Source organism: Hipposideros armiger, unplaced genomic scaffold, assembly GCF_001890085.2.
Source record: "Hipposideros armiger isolate ML-2016 unplaced genomic scaffold, ASM189008v1 scaffold_29, whole genome shotgun sequence".
In the NCBI taxonomy this organism is placed as follows: domain Eukaryota; kingdom Metazoa; phylum Chordata; class Mammalia; order Chiroptera; family Hipposideridae; genus Hipposideros; species Hipposideros armiger.
In genome coordinates, this window is record NW_017731379.1 from 5,148,056 (window position 1) to 5,168,219 (window position 20,164).

At 37.0% G+C, this 20,164-nt stretch overlaps 1 protein-coding gene across 2 annotated transcripts in view; it reads left to right on the forward strand.

The window, feature by feature from the left end:
- The window catches only part of USP32 (ubiquitin specific peptidase 32), a 213,444-nt gene that overhangs the window by 174,592 nt on the left and 18,688 nt on the right, over positions 1-20,164 (forward strand). The window contains exons 14-26 of one of the 2 annotated variants that reach the window (XM_019636738.1): positions 317-492; positions 1,029-1,169; positions 8,072-8,189; positions 11,086-11,240; positions 12,362-12,443; positions 13,268-13,342; positions 13,822-13,960; positions 14,218-14,323; positions 15,481-15,654; positions 16,311-16,485; positions 16,971-17,122; positions 18,027-18,138; positions 19,652-19,863. In XM_019636738.1, coding sequence (XP_019492283.1) covers positions 317-492; positions 1,029-1,169; positions 8,072-8,189; positions 11,086-11,240; positions 12,362-12,443; positions 13,268-13,342; positions 13,822-13,960; positions 14,218-14,323; positions 15,481-15,654; positions 16,311-16,485; positions 16,971-17,122; positions 18,027-18,138; positions 19,652-19,863 — 1,817 coding nt within the window. Of the gene's footprint in view, positions 1-316; positions 493-1,028; positions 1,170-8,071; positions 8,232-11,085; positions 11,241-12,361; positions 12,444-13,267; positions 13,343-13,821; positions 13,961-14,217; positions 14,324-15,480; positions 15,655-16,310; positions 16,486-16,970; positions 17,123-18,026; positions 18,139-19,651; positions 19,864-20,164 lie in introns of both variants that reach the window. The other variant, XM_019636737.1, reaches the window with a different exon arrangement.

Genomic DNA, 20,164 nt, shown 5'->3' on the forward strand with positions numbered 1-20,164 from the left:
GGCAGTGTCACTGGCCCTCATATGTGGGATCCGAACCGGGGCCCTCTGGCGTCCCAAGCCAGCTCTTAACCAATGCGCCACTCGGCTGGCCCTGGTAACAATTTTTAAAGTTTTTATTTGACCTAGTGTTGTGCTAGATGTTGTCCAGAAAGTAATGTATCTGTACTTCCTATCTTCTATAGATTTATTAAAATCTACTGACATGCCAACAGAAGAATAGCATTGACCTAATACATGGACATTAAGTTCATATCCTCAAGCCTATTTATATATAACAACTAAAAATAAAGAGATTCCATCCTTTTTTTCCTTACAGGTTTTCTGTATTCTGCCACACCAGGGGCAGATATGTGTTTTGCTCGACAACATAACACTTCTGACAATAACAACCAGTGTTTGCTAGGAGTCAATGGGAATATTTTGTTGCATCTCAATCCTCAGAAACCAGGGGCTATTGATAACCAGCCACTAGTAACACAAGAACCAGTAAAGGTAAGTAATTTGACATCTACTTAAAATTATTCTCTTTCAGGTTGCTAATAAATTTCATCCTAAAGGTTTTAGCACATAGCAGAACGCTAGGGGTTCATTTAGTTAACCTGTTGTGGATGGAAGACTCTTTGCATAGTACATTTCTGTGAGAATATTGTATGATTTAGTATTTGCATAGAAGCAGTACAGTGACCCTTGGAAATGTTTTTACTGAGAATAACTACTGTTAAAATGTAGTTTCACGTGTATATGGAATTTTTTTCCCAAAATAATATTTGTATTGTCTGAAAGAAATCTATGAAAACCAGTCTTATTATTTCCAAGTGCTCCAATGATTTTTTCAAATGATTTGCCTTTCAAATGAGTTCCCTTTCTTAGTTTATTATGAAAGTTAAAAATAAAAGTCTTTTAGAAAATTCAGTTTTTTCTAGTAACATGAAACTGAGTAGTGACATATGTATTCCTCTGTGTCGAGATTTTGTTAAAACACAAGACTGTAATATTAAAAATTAATATTTACATTTCATTCTTCTAAGGCTACATCATTAACACTAGAAGGAGGACGATTAAAACGAACCCCACAGCTGATCCATGGAAGAGATTATGAAATGGTCCCAGAACCTGTGTGGAGAGCACTTTATCATTGGTATGGAGCAAACCTGGCCCTTCCTAGACCCGTGAGTATAGCCAATAGTACCTTATATAGGGAGCAGTCATAGATGGGGTTTTGTATTACTTTTATATAGGAACCTCACTATCCACAAATAAGTTCTTACTTATGGTAGCAGAGTACTCAGTACCTGTTCAAACCAGTTGAACAAAATTTAGGTTTCTTCTCATTCGAATGAATTTCACTCATTCATTCATTCATACACACATTTACTGAGTGCTGGATTAGGTACCAACCGTACAATGATGTGCCTATGGGAGTGGATGGTTTTCATGGAGTGGAGGGAATAGTCATTGAACTAAATAAAGCCAGGGAGTTGTAAGGCTAGGCTATTAAATAAATCACCCACGTAAACAGAGACATTAAGATAATACAGTGCTTAGGCTGGAGTAGAAGTCTGAGAGCCAGTGCCAAAAAGTTTAGTGAATGTAGGTTACTTCTGAAACTGTTATTCCCATTAACCACACAGGCATCAAGTGAGGGATCCGGTTCATTTTATAGCTGTTAGTCTTTTTGATAAAGGGACATAAGGAAGATCATAACATATGATGACAGGAATTCAAACTGAGTGAATGAATTGTGGCCGTTGCCATTACTAGGATGAGTCATTTAGAGCATAAGTAAAATGCTCTAAAATAATTTAAAGGACTTAGAGTCTGTGATACCAAATTTTAGTGAGTTAACTATGCAGCATCATTCATTGTACTTATAGAGTAAATAGCAGGACTCATGCAGTAAAATACTTTATAAGAAGATTCTTTTGGTATATCAAGAAATACTGTCCCTTATATAATATCCAAGCTAGAACTTTCTTATACCAGGAAGGTTTTGCATAGATGAGATATAATAAATTAGACGACTTCCAAAAAAGAGTAAAAAGTCTGCTATAAATCTTAGCCTATCATTTTGATATTGATTTTGAGTTATTAATAATTAATGTTTATTAAAAATTATGTTTAAAAGCCAGCCAAGTGGCTCAGTTGGTTAAGAGTTAGCTTAAGAGCATGACCTCTGAACAACAGGGCTGCTGGTTCTATTCCCATATGGGCCAGTAATGCTGCGCTCAAGCTAAGCTGCCGCTGAGCTGCCAACAGGTGGCAGGATGGCTCAGCTGGTGAGAGCACGTGCTCCTAACAACAAGACTGCCTGTTCATTGGTGGGCTACGCCTGCCGGCAACTAAGACTGAACTCGGCATCTTGAGCTGAGCTGCCGTCCGGATGGCTCAGTGGATAGAGCGTGCGCTCTTAACAACCAGGCTGCCGGTTCAACTCCCACGTGGGATGGTGGCTATGCCCACCTGCAACTAAGATTGTAACACAGCACCTTGAGCTGAGCTGCCGCCCAGATAGCTCAGTAGATAGAGCGTGCACTCTTAACAACAACTGGTTCAATTCCCGCATGGCATGGTGGCTATACCCACCCACAACTAAGATTGTAAAACAGCACCTTGAACTTAGAGGCCACGAGCTGCCAACGGGCAGCCAGATGGCAGCTGGCACCCTCCACAACTAAGATTGAAGAACAACTTGGCTGGTCCCCCTCCCCAATTCCCCAACACTGATCCCCTCCCCCCAATTCCCCAACACTGATCCCCTCCCCCCAATTCCCCAATTTTTTTTTTTTTAAGTTATGTTTAAGTAGAATCAGGAATTTAGGGTTTGTGTTTGTTGGCTCCAAAACATTCTTATTTGGCATCAGGACTCCTAGATAGGTACATATAAATATGAATATACATAGATAGGTATACATATATATTCTTTATTTATTAGGGAGTGGGGTAGTCCTTGAGTTAGTCACTTAATTTTAGTCAATTAATTCTTCTCTATCTTCATATTGTATATTTATAGGAAACATTGTGATAATTGTGTTTTATATATATATTCGATGTTTTAGAGCCTGCCTGAATTCAGATTACCAGTGTTTCAATCTCTAAATCTTAGTTTCCTTATCTATAAAATGGAGATAATAATATCTACCCCATTAGAGTTGTTTTGATAATGAAATAATACATATGATCAGCACAGCATCTGATTCATAGTAACTGGTCAATAAATGTTGACTATTGCTAATATCATCATCATCATCATAATTATTAAATAAGTTTTTTTCAGAGCCTCACAAAACGTCATGTTTTTTACATAGATGTTAGACAAATATTAGTTTAAGTAAGCTGTAATTTTTGCTAAATTAGAGCTTCATTTGCTGGCTCAGGAGTATATTTTCCTCTCTAAATATGATAAATTCGCTTTATTTCAGGAAAAATTGCTGTAAAATCATTTAAAATATCGTATTCCCAGTTACAGATACCGCATAGCAGAGTGTGCAGAATACTTTTAAGAAATAGTCCTAAAGGTTTGGTTTGTAGTATTGTTTGTATTTGGTTATTTATTGCCCCCTCTGGATAAAAAAAATGCTGTGTTACAGAAGACATTGGTTACTAGGGCAAAGGGAAATAAAATAAAGCCTGATCACTTGAGAATATGATATTAAAATTCTGTAGGAATTTACATTTTAAAGAGTTTCATTGTTAACCCTGCTATCCTTTTGGAATACTGAATTAATGATGTGCTACTCTTAAAGCAATATTTTGATTATAAAATGGTTTCCTTTGCCTTTGGGCTGGCAAGGAGGTTATTGGAGGGGGTTACTGAAAAATCCTGTTTCAGCAATGTGGATCCCAGCTTTGTACATCCAATTTAGTTGTTTTAATCATAGACAAAAAACAGACCAGTTACACAATAGAACATAGATGTAAATATTTATATGGAACTATTTTTATCCTCACCACTAATACAAGTAATACAATTTAAATAATTTACATACATATATGTATTCAGCCAATAGGGTTTATTTATTTATTTATTTATTTATTATTAATATACAAGCAGGGCTTATTAATGATACATTCTCAGGGAAGAGAATGGGCCTAGCCGAGGTGGGGGAAAGGGAGGGACGGAAGGAGGCAGAGAGAGAGAGAGAGAGAGAGAGAGAGAGAGAGAGAGAGAGAGAGGTAGGTGGAGGTCTTTTCACTCAGATCTTTATCTTGCTCCAGACCACCTCTTGTCATCTGTTGTTGTAAAAACAGATACATGGCTGGAGGCAGTTACTCAAAGCTAGTTATGAGCTTTTTCTGTAGGCAGAAAACCCCTCCTCCTTTTCAAACTTTTACCTAACATTTTCAAACTTTTACCTAACATTTCCCCCCTCAAGCATTATGAACCCAAACCTTTGGGGACTTTGGGGTGACGACCACTGTGCCTGCTCACTCTGGCTGCTTCCTGATGTTAAGGGACGTTGAGATTTCTTTGGGTTTCTTCTGCTTACTGACTATAGATCGGAGGAGGCAGAGGGAAGTGTCCATTTATCAGCCCATGATAGGTGTCTGGAGCTTGGGGTCTCAGGGGTTGATAGTTTTTCATGATGATTATTTGTAGCTTTACAGCCTCTATTCTAGAAGAGATAAATTTAGTTAGTAAGTTGATTATCATAATAACACTAGTATGATTAATAATGGGGCTGCCAAGGGAAGAACTAAAGACATGAGCCATGAATTTGAACCCCAGAAGGAGGCTGAGGTCTTGATCCTAGATATGGATTCAAGGATCCTCTGAATGTTCTGTTGGACTTGTCCTGATTTGTTAACATAGAAGCAGCACTGTGATAAAGGTATGTTCCCCCAGCCGAGGCTATAAGGTCTAAGGCCCTTCGATTTTGGAGGGCAGCTCCAGCTAATGAGCATTTCCACTGTTTTTGTTAATGATTCGGCCATTTTCTGTGATAGGCGGTGGTGGATTACTATTCTACAGTTGTCCTTTTTCCAGTACCTAATACAGCAGTGTTACAAGGGGAACTAATGGGTTTAAGTAGCCCATGAGAAAGAAACTTAGAAATTATATAGGCTGAATCCCAGCCCTTGCCTCAGGCCTCAGAGGGTACTGCTTCTGGGGAGGAAACTGTGAGGGATCCTTAAGACTAATGAGGACTGGGGTAGCATTTTTAGCCCGACCAGGAATCCCGGTGGCCCAGACCTCTGAGTCAATTTGACTCTCCTGTGTAGAGGTGAGAGTATTCAGATGGTCTTCAGTTTGCGTAACTAACATTTGGAGGGGTGGTCTTAGGACAGGATTTTCTCCTATAACTAAACTATTTTGACTCCTAACAGTTGGAGAAGGTCCCTTCCGAGGAGAGGAGTTGGGCATTCAGGGACTACAAGAAAAGAATGAATGAAATAATATCCGTCCCAGAGACAGCCCAAAGGAGAAATGAAATTCTTAGTGGTGGGCTTTCCCTCCACACACAGGACAGTGCAAGTTTGGCAGGAAAGGGGTCTGGAGAAGGCAATAAGGACAGAATAGGTGGCCCCAGTATAAAATAAAAAAGTTATTGTCCTAGCTGCCACATCCATGCGTACCCTAGGCTCCTGTCCAGTAATGGTGACCTCTTGAGGGGGGCCAACTGAGGGGGGCAGCTTCAGTCCTAAGTCACCATCTGCAAGGCAGTTGCAGCCTCAGGCTCGGGGGCCCTTCAGCCCGAGGGACAGCGGGCTGCCCAGTGGCCTGCAGTCCTGCATTTGAAGCAGGGCATTTAGGAACCTTATTATGATTAGGACATTCTTTGGCCCAATGCCCGCCTCTCGGCACACATGGCACTTAGTGTCTTTTGGAGCAAGTCGTGCAGGGCCTGCAGGATATGACTGTGAATGTCCCACAAGCACGGCTAACTTGGACGTGCCAGCCTCCTTTCGTCCCTCCTTCTCTTGAGCCCTGGCCTGCATTTCCTGGTTGCGGTTCCAAACGACCACATTGGCTGTGGTCAGCATTTCATCCAAGGAAACCCCAGGTCCCTGGAGAAGCTTTTCTAACTTTCTCCTTGTGTCAAAAGCAGATTTGGTTAGAAATTTGTCCTTTTAATATTACTTGTCCCTCGTACAACTCTAGATCTAGGTTAGTATGTTTAATGAGAGCTTCCCTCAACTTTTCCAAGAAGGTAATAGAACTTTCATCCGGGCCCTGGCTAATGGCAGACGCCTTAGAATAATTAATAGCCTTTTGATGGCCCGCCTTGAATCCCAGCTTAATAGAGAGTAAGAAATGGTTTCTCTCCCACTTTTGGGAATTGCCATTGTAATCCCATTCAGGGTGCATGGGTGGGACCACTATTTCTTCTATAGGGCATTTATTGTCAGACAGATATAAATTGTTAGCAAATTTTCTGGCCTCCTTAGTTACCTTTTCCTATTCAATGTCTGACAAAGTTTGTCCCAGAACTATCATCCTTCCAGGTCAGTTCATATGCTCAAGTAAGGTGTTGGAAAGCATCTATCTATATATTTGTCCTGATTGTCCGAATAGTTCCCAAGGTCGGCTTTAATTTGCCTGAGCTCAATGAGGGATATGGGTCTGTTTATTAGTTGGGGGCTGATTCTCCTGCCATTTCTATCACGGGCAAGAGCTTATTTGTGGGAGCAGCTTTAGGGGCAAGAGAAGCAGGGGCCCAAACCTTCCCTTCCCCTAGTTGGTATTGAGGCCAAGCTGTGTTACAAAAAAAGATTAGCTGGCTTTTTAAAATTTTGAGGATCAAATTACGACCGATGAGAAAGGATACATCTCAAGCGGGTACGGCGGGAATGGACTCTTGATTCCCCATTGCATTCCAAACTGCTGGAGACAAAAGGTGCAATCCGAGTCACGCCACCAAAATGTCAGGGGAGTCTGGTTCTTCTTGCCAACACAGTGAAGAATCAGAGGTCAGCTAGCTGATTAATATGCAAGTGGTTTATTAGTGATACATTCTCAGGGAAGAGAATGGGCCTGGGAGAGGGGGAGAGAGAAAGAAAGGGGGAGAGAGTGAGGGCAAGAGAGCTTGAGGGCCAGCGCCAACAAGGTATTTTAAAGCATTTGATAAAGTTTGGTGAGAGTAGTACATTCATATGTTTCTGGGAATATTGTAAATTGCTATACTTTGGGTGGCAATATATGATTTATATATATATAGTTAATGACATGAATACTTCCATTTTTTTTTTAAAGATTTTCTTGTTGGGGAATTGGGGGGAGGGGAACAGCATTGGGGAATCAGGGAAGGGGAACAGACACGTAGACAAACTGCTGTTTTTGTTCTTCAGTCTAGTTGTGGAGGACGTTGCTTCACTGGCCCATGTTGGTATTATCATTGAGCTCTTCCTGGATGAAGCAGATCAGTTGCCGGTCATTGGTCAGCCGCTCCCAGCGGCTCCCAGCAGCTCACACCGGCTGCCGGCCGCTCACGCTGGCTGCCAGCCACTCATGTAGCTCACGGCAGCCCACTGCAGCCCTGCTGCAGCCTACGCCGTCGCTGGGGACTCACAGCAGCCCAGCTCCAGGTCAAGCTGTTGTTCTTCATCTTAGCTGTAGAGCACCAGCATCACTGGCCCTCAATGTGGGATCCGAACCGCAGCCCTGCTGCTCAGAGCTGGCGCTCCCAAGCGAGCTCTTAACCAGCTGAGCCACTCGGCCGGCCCCTTCCATATTTTTTGACTTGTAAGTCCAGTCCTAAGAATTTGTCCTTTAAAAGACCGTCATTTATATACATGAAATATGTAAAAGTGAAAAGAGTTATAGTATGAGTGTAGTAGAATTGTTAGATAATATCTAGGGGTTTTATTTTAATTTGATTTTGATGTTACTGCTTTTAAATGAAAGGGGAGAAAATACCCACCAGGAATTCTTAGAAGGTGGATTTTGGAGCAGAAACCTGGGAGTATTTAAACCCATGTAATTTAAATGTATGAATTTCTGTAATCTATCTGAACTATAGGTGGTGAACCTATTGAACATTCCAGTTTAAAAATAAATCTCAGAAGTTAGATAAAAATTGCAAGTTTTGTTTTTTCTTTTATAGTGATCACTTTATATCTTTTAAAACAACAGGTGATCAAGAATAGCAAGACAGACATCCCAGAGCTAGAATTATTTCCTCGATATCTTCTGTTCCTGAGACAGCAGCCTGCCACTCGGACGCAGCAGTCTAACATCTGGGTGAATATGGGTATGATGAGCCTGAGAATGTTTCCTCAGCATTTGCCAAGAGGTAACTTAAGAATGCAGCAAGAATATCATGCATTGCCTTAAAAAAAAAACAAAAAAACAAGTTGCTCAAAGTCTGGTGCCACTGTACCAGTAAATCACTTGTGGGGCTTAGATCTACGGTCATGCGCAAGACTAGACAGGACAGAAGCAAAACCTCAGCAGCTAACTGAGAAGGATGGTTTCCTTTTCTAGTTTGTAAACATACAAAGATAATAAATAGGAACAGATCTCACATACTTTGTTTCTTTGAGAACAAGCCATTGAAAATTGTTTGCTTGACCTAAGTTAGCATCTGCCAGTCAGTGACTTGTCTTTTTAACTCCACTCAAATTTTTAGAAGTAATTTTTTTGGCAGTCTCATCTTTCTTTATTTGATTTTTGGGTTTTTTTGGCTTTTGGGTTGGTTTTTTTTGACAAAACATTTTCATGCTAGGTCTGGGGAGCCTTTCTAAAAGACAGATAATACAAAGCAAAGAATGTATTTTGAAAAATGAAAATGACACATTTGCATTGAACAACATGAAGCCTATCAAAATGACAAATAAGTTCCCATTTTAATGTATTACATGCAAAAAGTTCCCCTTTGATTTCTCTATAAAGTTAAATTTTATTGATGGTCAGGACTTGCTTTATGTTTTTGCTTTGCAGATATTTGAAATTGTTCTTCAGCAGAAATGAGTGCACCCATTTATATAAAGTCTCAGACTTTGTGTTAACAATTCCAGAATGTTATTATAATTAATATAACTTAGAACGACCTACAAACCCAAACCAACCCTATAAGTACCATCCGTCCTTTGAAATTGAACAGGGTTATTTTAATGTCTTCCTTAAAGGGCATATTTAGATAATATATGGAGATTGATACACATATTGTTTGATAGCAATTATAGCAAAGCAGAGGCCTCTGCCTAACCAAACATTGTCTTTGGGAAAACATCAAAATCAAGAAATAGTGAAATGGAACTTTTTTCGATTCTCTTTGAAAGATAACATGAGAGGCAAGATGTGTTGTTGCGCTTTTAGTAAGTATTCTTTGCAACTCTTGTGCTGATCCTAGATTTTTGCTGCTCTGTAAATTCCACTAGATTTGTTGATGCTATTCAAAAGCACAAAATTCTGTATTATAAGTGGCTGCCTGCTTAATGAGCTATGCTGTAAAAACTGTTTAGAATTCGAATACATTCCTTATGTGTCTTAGGACAATGAAAATTGACTTGGACACTATATTTGCAAATGCTTCTGAATCCTAGAACTGGGTAGTTACTATGCTCCAAATTTGTTCTTAATTTGAAATTTTATTCCTTACTAATTAGTTGTGAAATCAATCATTAATCATTTTGAAGTTTACAAAAATATGCTTTCTTGCTGTAATCTTATAACTAATCCTCTGATGTATAATTAGAGACATTTGCTCTTTTGTTTTCCTGTAGGGATTATCCTTTGCTTGCTGATAGTAAAAGATTTGCTTTGCTATGTGTTTTAAATTGATCACATTGGGTTTTGTTCTGCTATAACATAGTTTTCATCTTTCTCATTACTCAATTTATTACAGCTCTTTTATTGGGTAGGCTCTTTTATTTCTTTTGAAGTGACAGGTATACAAATCTTGCCCCAGTTACAGTGACTTAAATGTATCCATTTTAACAGACAAATCTATAGAAGTCATTGTTTCTTAAATGATTTTTCAGCTTATTTTGGATAGTTGGATTCTTTTTAGAAGCTCTAAAAAAGCAGATGGTACCAATACTTTTCTCCACTTTATTTAGTAGGTGATGACTCAAAGTGCATTTAATAAGAGGAATAAAGCTAAGTCACCATTGAATGGGTGGAAAGCTACCTGAAATGCATAATTGTGCTCTAGATGAATTCTATTCAAATGTTAAGTTTATTTTTGTTTTGGGTTCCTCAATAAACTATAACCTCACATAGGCAAAGATGACCATTTTAAGATACAGCTTTTGTCTGGATTTTTGGCTGAATAGTTAACCAGGGTTTAGCAGATTATTTTAGCAACCTATCTTTTATTTCCTTAATCTCTTGTCATTTCATCCCCCTTCTCTTTTGAAATACGTGGTTAGACTTGACATAGTCTTCCTTCACTCTTCACTCTTTTTCTTTATTGCCCCCCTTTTTGTTTCTACCTTGAGCCTTTCAGGAATTCAAGGTCATGTCTTCTGTCATCTTATTGGGCAGGCAGGCCATATGGTTATTACCCCCTTCAACCTTTCAGTGGGGCAATTTTTTGGATCATGATAAGCTTCTTGGCTTCACTTTAAAGTTCTGTTTGGCCACTTGGAGTCTATGCCTACTTAGAATTTTAAGTAAAATTTTCTTGTGTAATTGTACCAGTGTGCCAAGTAATTGGGTCACTTAACGACTGAGAATGACTGAGAATGACAGCATTAGTAATTCAAAGACAGTTTATTTTATGGAAGTGGATCAGGTGAATCCACTTATCTATGTATGGAATTCAAATCCAGTCCCATTTTATCTTCCCCATTCATACACTGAGTTTTTATTTTGCTCTTGAGTGTGACCCAGCTGAGGGCAGCCAAAATGCTAATGCCTGTTGTTTATATTTGCCACTCTTCTGGCATCCAAGTACTGCCATTTATTTAGGCTTCTGTGATTTTGCTTCCTTTCAAAGTTAGGGCTTTGGACTCACTTGAAGATACTTGGGTCTCCTGTCTTTGTTTTAAAGTTTTATTTTAAAACTTCCTAATTTATAAAATTATTCAACCTCTAATTCTCCTTTCTCATCATTATTTCCTAAAATACTGTGATCTCCATTGCTGAGGGTTGCTTTTTTTTTCACATCTGCCTTTTCCTTATTGTGATTACTATGATCATAGGAAATGTACCTTCTCCGAATGCACCACTAAAGCGGGTCTTAGCCTACACTGGCTGTTTCAGTCGAATGCAGACCATCAAGGAAATTCATGAATATCTATCTCAGAGGCTGCGCATCAAAGAGGAAGATATGCGCCTATGGCTATACAACAGTGAGGTAAGAGGCACCTTGGTCTTGAAGAGTGCTAATTAAGTGTTAAATCCGTATTTCATGAGTATGGGATTATTGTCTACAGTAATTATGCTTAAAGCCATACTTAAGATCTCAGTGAAAATGTCAGCTTTTAAATTACTATATACATACATGTAGATATTTGTCACCTGAACTCCATAATACCTCTTGATCATCATGGACAGTGCCATCTTATGACGATTATTGTTGTAAAGTAACAGCAAATACCTTTTAAAAAAAAAAACTAAATAGAGTTTATTTTGGATTTGTTTTAAGGTAACTGTACACATGTTAAAAAAAATTCAAACAACACAAAAAATATAGTTAATATTTCCTTCCCATTCTCTGATCCCTATCTTCTGTTCCCCTCAAAGGCAGTGCTGTTAATTGCTTAACATGCAATGTGTTTTCAGATTATACTCTGAAATTGGATCATAAATAGTTTTAACCAGTTCTCTATTCCCTAGCTCCTTGTTTTTTACCTTTTCCTTTGGTCACCATTGAGAGGCAGTATAGTATAATAGTTAAGAGCTTATTTAAGAGATTAAATCTTGGCCCTGCGACTTGGTAGTTGTATAACCATGGCAAGCCATGTAACTCTCTCTCTCTTGGTTTTCTAATGAGGAAATGAGGAAATTTAATACTTCAGACAGGGTGAGCCTAAGCAAAAATGTATAATTCTACTGTATCACATTTGGTTTTACATTTTCAGTTCCTAGTAAGGGATCAAATTCCATCTTGATCACAAGCACATTTACTGAATTTCATACTAAGTACTAAAGAAATTTTCTTTTCTGTAAGCTCTTCAGAAAATCTAAATCCCAATGAATTTTGGTTTGATGTATGATGAGTCTTCTTCTGGTCTCTCCAAAATTCTATATTACTTAGTTTTAGAGACATTAAGTACATGTTTATAAGTATACATTGTTTTTCCCTCATTTTACCACCTAAATTATAAGTATTTCTGAACAACTATAGTAAGCCTAATAATATCCATTACGTGAGTTATGTAACTATAAGGACATTTTTAATATTCATTTTTATTTCCATATTTGTTTCAAGTTTGGTAATCAAATTAACAAAAACATTTCTTCCTCCGTACACAGAATTACCTTACTCTTCTGGATGACGAGGATCATAGATTGGAATATTTGAAAATCCAGGATGAGCAGCACCTGGTAATTGAAGGTACAAGTGAAAACATACATCTACATTAGATTTTTAGGGGAAGAATTTAAAGGTTTAGTCACTCATAATAATCCATTTAATAATTTTCCAACTATTATTTGATTATTTTATTCTTAATAGTAAAGAAAACCTATTAAAGTCTTACATAATCCTACATATTTAGATTATTTTAAAGGAAAAATATTGCTGGACAGATGTGGAAATGGTGGGTAGAAACAAGTGAATTCAGTTCTAAGTTTACAAAGCTTCTTAAAAATTTCAAGCTGCCTCTGTGAGTTTGAGTAAGGAGACTAATTTTCTTGCGAGGTTAGTGGCATAGGGTTTCATTAGTCATCAACACTGGTCACTCATCAGCAGACCTTATTTATATAGTCATTCACACATAGGTTTACACACATGTAAAGGGCATGCATATGTCATTGAAAACTTAAAGTATGTCTTGACCCATCAAGATTTCATGGAAACGTTGCTAGCTACCTTTGTATTAAAATGAATAGATTACTCTCACAGTTGTCACAATTTAAGAAAAAAATTGTAATAGTTCTAATGTATTAACTTTAAGATCTTTAAATACTTCTATAGATGGTTGAGTATAATTTTACTTCAGATAGATAATTGGAGGAATAGCTCACTAATTAATTCTAACCACGTGACTATAAATCTCAAATATAAAGGGTCAGAATGGTTTCAGAGTCAGTAACTAAAGCTAACTTGATTTTTTTTGTTGTTTCTGGTTTAGAAATAACTTTTTTTTTAACAGAAGCAATTGAGTGGGTGTGGTTTTAATGGATAAGAAAGTAACACTTTCCTATATGTCTTTCCAGTTCGAAACAAAGATATGAGTTGGCCTGAGGAAATGTCCTTTATAGCAAACAGTAGTAAAATAGACAGACACAAGGGTAAGTGTCCAGTGTATTATTTTTAAAGAGATTATTTTTAAATTATTCTTTATTTTCCCTCTCTCAACTATTGACGTGTTAACAACCTTTGGCTTTCTAATCCAAAAGTGATTAAGCCCCGCTCTTGTTTTTCTTTTTCCTGAAGCATGAAATTTCTTTTTAACCTTGCAGTGAAATACTTTATAGTATTTTAAAGACATAATGCTAGGAAAGAATTGTTAGAATTCTAAAAACAGTCATAGCAATTAAAGAGAGTCATTGCTGCTTCTAGATTAAAAATGAGCATGGATTATCATAATTGCCAGTGACACTCCATGAAAAACCTCCTCTGCTTTAGCATTGCAAGACCAGCTAGAGAAACATTAGCTCCATTTAGCTGATTAAAAGAGATATAAAAACATTGCATCAAATATAAGCAACTGTTTGGTCTATGGCATCTTACTACAGCTAGGCTTCAGTTCTTATATTGTTTGTTCCAGTTCCCACAGAAAAGGGAGCCACAGGTCTGAGTAACCTTGGAAACACATGCTTCATGAACTCAAGCATCCAGTGTGTTAGTAACACCCAGCCGCTGACACAGTATTTTATCTCAGGGAGACATCTTTATGAACTTAACAGGTAATCTTTCTTGAGTCACTGGCCTCATAACTTTGTATAACTTTGATATGAACCCAATATCACCTAAATCTCCTCTGTCATTACCAGGGGGGAGAAAAGTCTTATTTGTTATATTTAGTATGAAATAAGGTCCAGGGGATACTTCTGTTGTTTTAAGAAGGTTTTGATGTGAGAAAACAAATGCAAGGCATTTCTGTGCCCACGTGATTGTGATTTATGAGACTCTTTGGCAACAAGTTTTCCTCTCAAACTTCTAGGACTAATCCCATTGGTATGAAGGGGCACATGGCGAAATGCTATGGAGATTTAGTACAGGAACTTTGGAGTGGAACTCAGAAGAATGTTGCCCCATTGAAGCTTCGGGTAAGCAGGTTAAAATAATATAAAAGTATTTTAAGTCCTAAGCAGTCGTTTGAGTAATTATTTTTCTCTACATGTTTTTTATGTTTAACTTTTTAGTTTTAGTTTAACTAATGTTTTGGATCCTTCACTGGGCATGAACTGGATGTCAAATACTTGTTCAAATATATGCAAAATACTGCTATTGACGTAGTAAGTGGATAGGGATAGATAGATCAGAGGCACAGTCTAAACTGGGTATGTCATTTATTTTACTAATGACATATCATGTATATATAGTAAACCTTTCTTTGTTAGTCCATCACTATTAGCAGTATTCTAACTGCAAGATAGACCTGAGTCTAATGATACTCAATACATGTTTAACATTACCAAGGTAAGTTCTATCTGTAGAATTTTAAAAAGTGTCAGACAGAAAGAATGTAATTAATGGATAAAATTTTATGTTAATATTATATGGATTTTAGTGAAGTTAGGATTATTTTTTATCTTTATTTAAAAACAAGGCAAGATCTTTTTAGGTTAAAAATTAATAATCGTAATTATAATAGCTAAAAATGTGACTACTTACCACTTACCAGGCACTATTCAAACCAATCTATGTGTATTGACTCATTTGATCTTCTGTATTTCCCTATAATGTAAAGCAATGGTATCCCTAGTTTATGGCTCAAGAAACTAAGGCTCAGAGCAGTTAAATAGCTTGCCTAAGGTTAGATAGAAGCTGGTTAGTAAGTCCTCACAGTTAAATATGAAGCTGCTCTGCCTCTAATAATAAATGTTAGGATACAACAAGATAAGAAAAGTTAACTGTAAAAGAAAACATTATAATGGGAACTCTTTTAATGTGAACAAATGCTATTTTAATACTTCTGTCTCATCTGTCTTAAATAACATCTGTGTACCTAAAGAACTGTTTGCTTATATGATACTGATCTGGGATACAGTATGGGCCAAAATGCTTCCCTTTTTTTTTTTGTCACTTGAGATTAAGATTAGAAAGCTTTCATGACTTTCCAAAATATATTTACTGAAATAGAGGCAGACTAAAGACTATGCTATTTACCTTCTTCTAATGCCTCTGATTGATTTACAGGGCATGTTTGTTCCAAAGTTTATGGGGTAGCAAATAATGAGTTTGATTCCTCTTATAATTATAGTGGACCATAGCAAAATATGCTCCCAGGTTTAATGGGTTCCAGCAACAAGACTCCCAAGAACTTCTGGCCTTTCTCTTGGACGGTCTTCATGAAGATCTCAACCGAGTCCATGAGAAGCCATATGTAGAACTGAAGGACAGTGATGGCCGACCAGACTGGGAAGTAGCTGCAGAGGTTTGTCAGTTCTGAGTTTCTAATGTAAGCAATAGATAAAATGTTCAGGCCGCAAACGTGCGTTGCACAACTTAAAATTCAATGATCAGAATTTTACTGTGAAAATAAAGGAATCTGTATGTCTCTGCTTAATTTTTATGCAGTAATGCCAAAACAAAGCATCCTTAATGAAAATAGAAAAATGTTACCTTTTCACATTATAAACTTTTGGAAGAGGATGTAGGGATAATTATTCATTAGAACTTCAAGAGTCCCTGTAGTTGCTAAAGTAATGTGTACAGTGACCAATAGGCATATTTTATTTGCTCTTCAATGGACAGAGAATTTTAATAGTCATCATTGTTACCACGGTAAGAAAAAAAGAAAAAATAAGATTTTTCAGCTGAATTTACTGTTTTATAGGTTGAGCAGAAAGAATTACATTCTGTTGAATAATTGGTTTTCTCTACTATCTCAGTAGGTAATACATTTTAAATTACACATCTGAATTGTGAATTTGTAGACAGAAAGCTTTTATATTTTAAATGAATGTTAAGGATTATATTCTTGAAATGTAAATTCAGTATTCTTAACCAATTCCTTTGGATTTATGTAGAAATACTTCTCTTTTGAATTTTGAAAAAAAATTTTTTTTCTCTAATCTTTTTCATTGATAGGCCTGGGACAACCATCTGAGAAGGAACAGATCAATTGTTGTGGATTTGTTTCATGGACAGTTAAGGTCCCAAGTCAAATGCAAGACATGTGGTCATATAAGTGTCCGATTTGACCCATTTAATTTTTTGTCTTTGCCACTACCAATGGACAGTTATATGCACTTAGAAATAACAGGTAGGTCACAAGATTCAAGAAAATTATTTAACTTCATTGTCTTTTACCTTATTCATTCAGCCTGAATTTTTAAATATGGTCATTTGTTTATAATACATTCTTGTAAAAATTGGTAGCCTGCATGTTATAATCTAGCAATCAACTTCAAGCATCGTTTGAGGTTTGAAAGATTTGGAACATGGTATATTTTTGTGCCTATTGATTCCTCTACTAGTTTCAAACATGCCAGAGGCTCTCTTTAAAATCAGAGAAAGTCTCTCACACTTCTGTATCAGATGAACATTAGAAAATAATAATAATTCCACTCAGTATTATCTCTTAAGTACCATCTGTTGTAGTGTTTACATATAAAATAAAAATTCTAGACTGAAATGTTTACTATTTCCAAGTTATACAAGCGCGCGCGCACACACACACACACACACAGTGGAAAGCTTTCAGTGAAATCTGCATTTTACTGATAAAAGATCTTTTCTCTTTCCTAGTTATTAAGTTGGATGGTACTACCCCTGTACGTTATGGACTAAGACTGAATATGGATGAAAAGTACACAGGTTTAAAAAAACAGCTGAGTGATCTCTGTGGACTTAAATCAGAACAAATCCTTCTCGCAGAAGTACATGGCTCCAACATAAAGGTAATATTAGCTATTCTTTCTAGGAAACCCTTGATTCCATTCTTCATAGAGCACAGTTTTCTCAATTAATTATGGTGTTAAATGACTGAGAGATATTAAAACACAACAACTGAACAAAAAGAAATGTCAAGTTTTCCATCCCAGAAACTTGAAAGGGTTGTCTGCCAGAATAAAGGAGTAATAATGATGGTGTATTATTACAAGAAGGGAATCATATAAACCCAAGGATGCCTATATGTAGTGGTCTAGCTCTGTCACTACATATAGATTTTCCCCAGTGACTGCTACTTCTGCTCATGGCAGTAGCTCTTCTGTAGCGCTGTCACTAGAATTCTTCCTAAGTTAAGGTATTTTATGTATTTATGAATGTGTGCTTTTAGTATTTATAAACATATATACATGGCCTTTCAACACACTAGGAAGTTAGAGAAGACAAATTGACACAAATCATTTTTTTCTGTAGACTAGTTGGAGAAACAAGCCATTTAATAAATATATTGCCTACCCTAAATTGAATTTCTACCATTGGTATTATTTATATTCATCTTTGGGGTTCCTGAACCAACTCCCCTCATTAAGATTTTTTTTCATATGTAATACAGAGGTAAAATCTCTCTGAGGGTTTTGGGCTTGGATGCCTGAAGTGAAGGACAAAATTTAAGAAACCAGTTATACACAGAATACTTCCTTCCTATGGAAAGGGATAACTGTTTTGTCACTGAGGTTAGTTTTCAGTTACTTTATCAAGATTTTTATCCTTTAGTTGTTTGAAAAAAAATATTCAGCCATCTTGTTTGTTTTGTGATGAAAGCATCTAAGACATTTGCTTTCAGTATATCAGAGAATTCATTTTCCATTTTATCTGGAACATTTCCCCCTTCTCATCTTGCCTTTTTTTCTGTAGAATTTCCCTCAGGACAGCCAAAAAGTACGACTTTCAGTGAGTGGATTTTTGTGTGCGTTTGAAATTCCCATTCCTGGATCTCCAGTTTCAGCTTCTAGTCCAATACAGACAGGTAAAGTCGAACTGTAGCTCCTTCTCATGATTTCAGCTTTTAATACTGGTCTAAAGGTTGTCGTCCTTTTAACATTTATTTGGGCTAAGGATATTAGAGCAAAAGAATTCTTGAAGTTGAAGGAAACCTTGGTGATGATTTTGCTCAAGTCCCTCATTTCATAGATGAGTAACCTGAAATTCAGAGAACTTAAGTGACTAAGTTAGATAGTTATTAGCTAAAACTACTACTGGAATTTAGATCTCTTTTTATTCTTTTGTCTAATATTAACATGGCAGCAGATGGTATGAGAGGAATATACCATCAGAAAACAAAACATTAAATATGACTAAAAAGAAATATTGTATGTGATTTAATATAGTCATTGAATCTTTTTGGCTGTTTAATATGGCTTGTCTGTTCTTTTTTGTACTGCTGATAATTAGGTTCATTCCCTATTATGAAGAGCTTTGGAGAGAATGAGACTCCTCTAATTGGCACTTAATAGAAAGTACTGATGGTGGGTTGGTGGATGATTTAATATTGCTTTTTTGTTTAGATCATCACTGTCCAATAGCATTCTCTGCAGTGATGGAAGTTTGCTATAATCTTTATCATCCAATACAGTATCCACTAGTAACATGGACTCTTGAGCACTTGAAATGTTGCTAGTCAGATTAAGGAAATATATTTTAAATTTATTTTCATTTTAATTTAAAAAGCAACATCTTTTCATCAGCTGTAACAAATCCACCACTCTGATGGGGGCTGTTGTTAACAGGGGAGGTTATGCATGTGTGGGGCCTGGGGCATATGGGAAATTGCTGTGCCTTCCCTCTTTATTTTGTTGTGAATCTAAAACTGCTCTGAAAAATAAAGTGGTTTTTTAGGCCTGCCGATTGGCTCAGTTGGTTAAGAGCTCGCTCAAGAGTTTGAGCTCTGAAGGGCCGGCAGAGTTGCTCAGTTGGTTAAGAGCTCGCTTAAGAGTTTGAGCTCTGAGCAACAGCGGTTCGAGTCCAGCCCGAGCTGAGCAGCCGCTGAGCTGCCAATAGGTAGCAGGATGGCTCAGCTAAAAAAAAATAATAATAAAAAAAAATAAAGTGTTTTTTTTTTTAAAAAAGGAAACAATCAAAAAGGAAAAGCGTCATCTGGCTGGTGACTACTGTTTTGAACAGAACATTTTTAGAGGAATGGAAAAATAAATTTTTAAAGGACAGGAAAAAGAAAACAAGAGGTAGAACTGTTTGTGTGCCACAACATGGTACTGATAAAGGTTTTTCCAAAAATTCTACTTCAGCTTTCCAACACTTACTCTTGCTTTGTCATTTAGTCTTAAGTGTGAATTATAGAAGTAAAATCTGAAATTAAAATCTTCCAGTCAATCTAGAATTATTATTTGAACTACAATTTCTCCTTGTCCTTTGTTTAAAAGAGACTATACTGTCACTCGTCTGGGTCCCCACAATATTTGAGAAAAGAGCAAAGATGGAGGTACCACAAGCTTATGATGCTGTACTTATCTTTGAATTTGTAGATTTCTCCTTGTCGCCGTCTACAAATGGAATGTTAACCCTAACCACCAATGGGGACCTGCCCCGACCAATATTCATTCCCAATGGAATGCCAAACACTGTTGTGCCATGTGGAACTGAGAAGAACTTCACAAATGGAATACTGAATGGTCATATGCCATCTCTTCCTGATAATCCCTTTACAGGCTACATCATTGCAGTCCACCGAAAAATGGTTAGTTTAATGTTAGGCAAGTTACTGCTGGTCTTATCAGTGTTGTTTGTGAAACAGCGATTTTCTGTCTTTGCAACATCTTCATTGCAGGCACTTTGTTGAGGGTCGGGGGGAGGAGCGCACTTTCAATGTGTTATGTATGCTATTGTAAGTGATCAAAGCCAGGATTTAGTATCACACATGACAGCCTATGTGTGAAATGGACATTCCTCACTCATATATTAAGCAGCAACAGGATAGCTGGTACATCTGAATACTATTTACTTTAACAAGTTTGTGTCGCCTATATGTTCATGTAGGC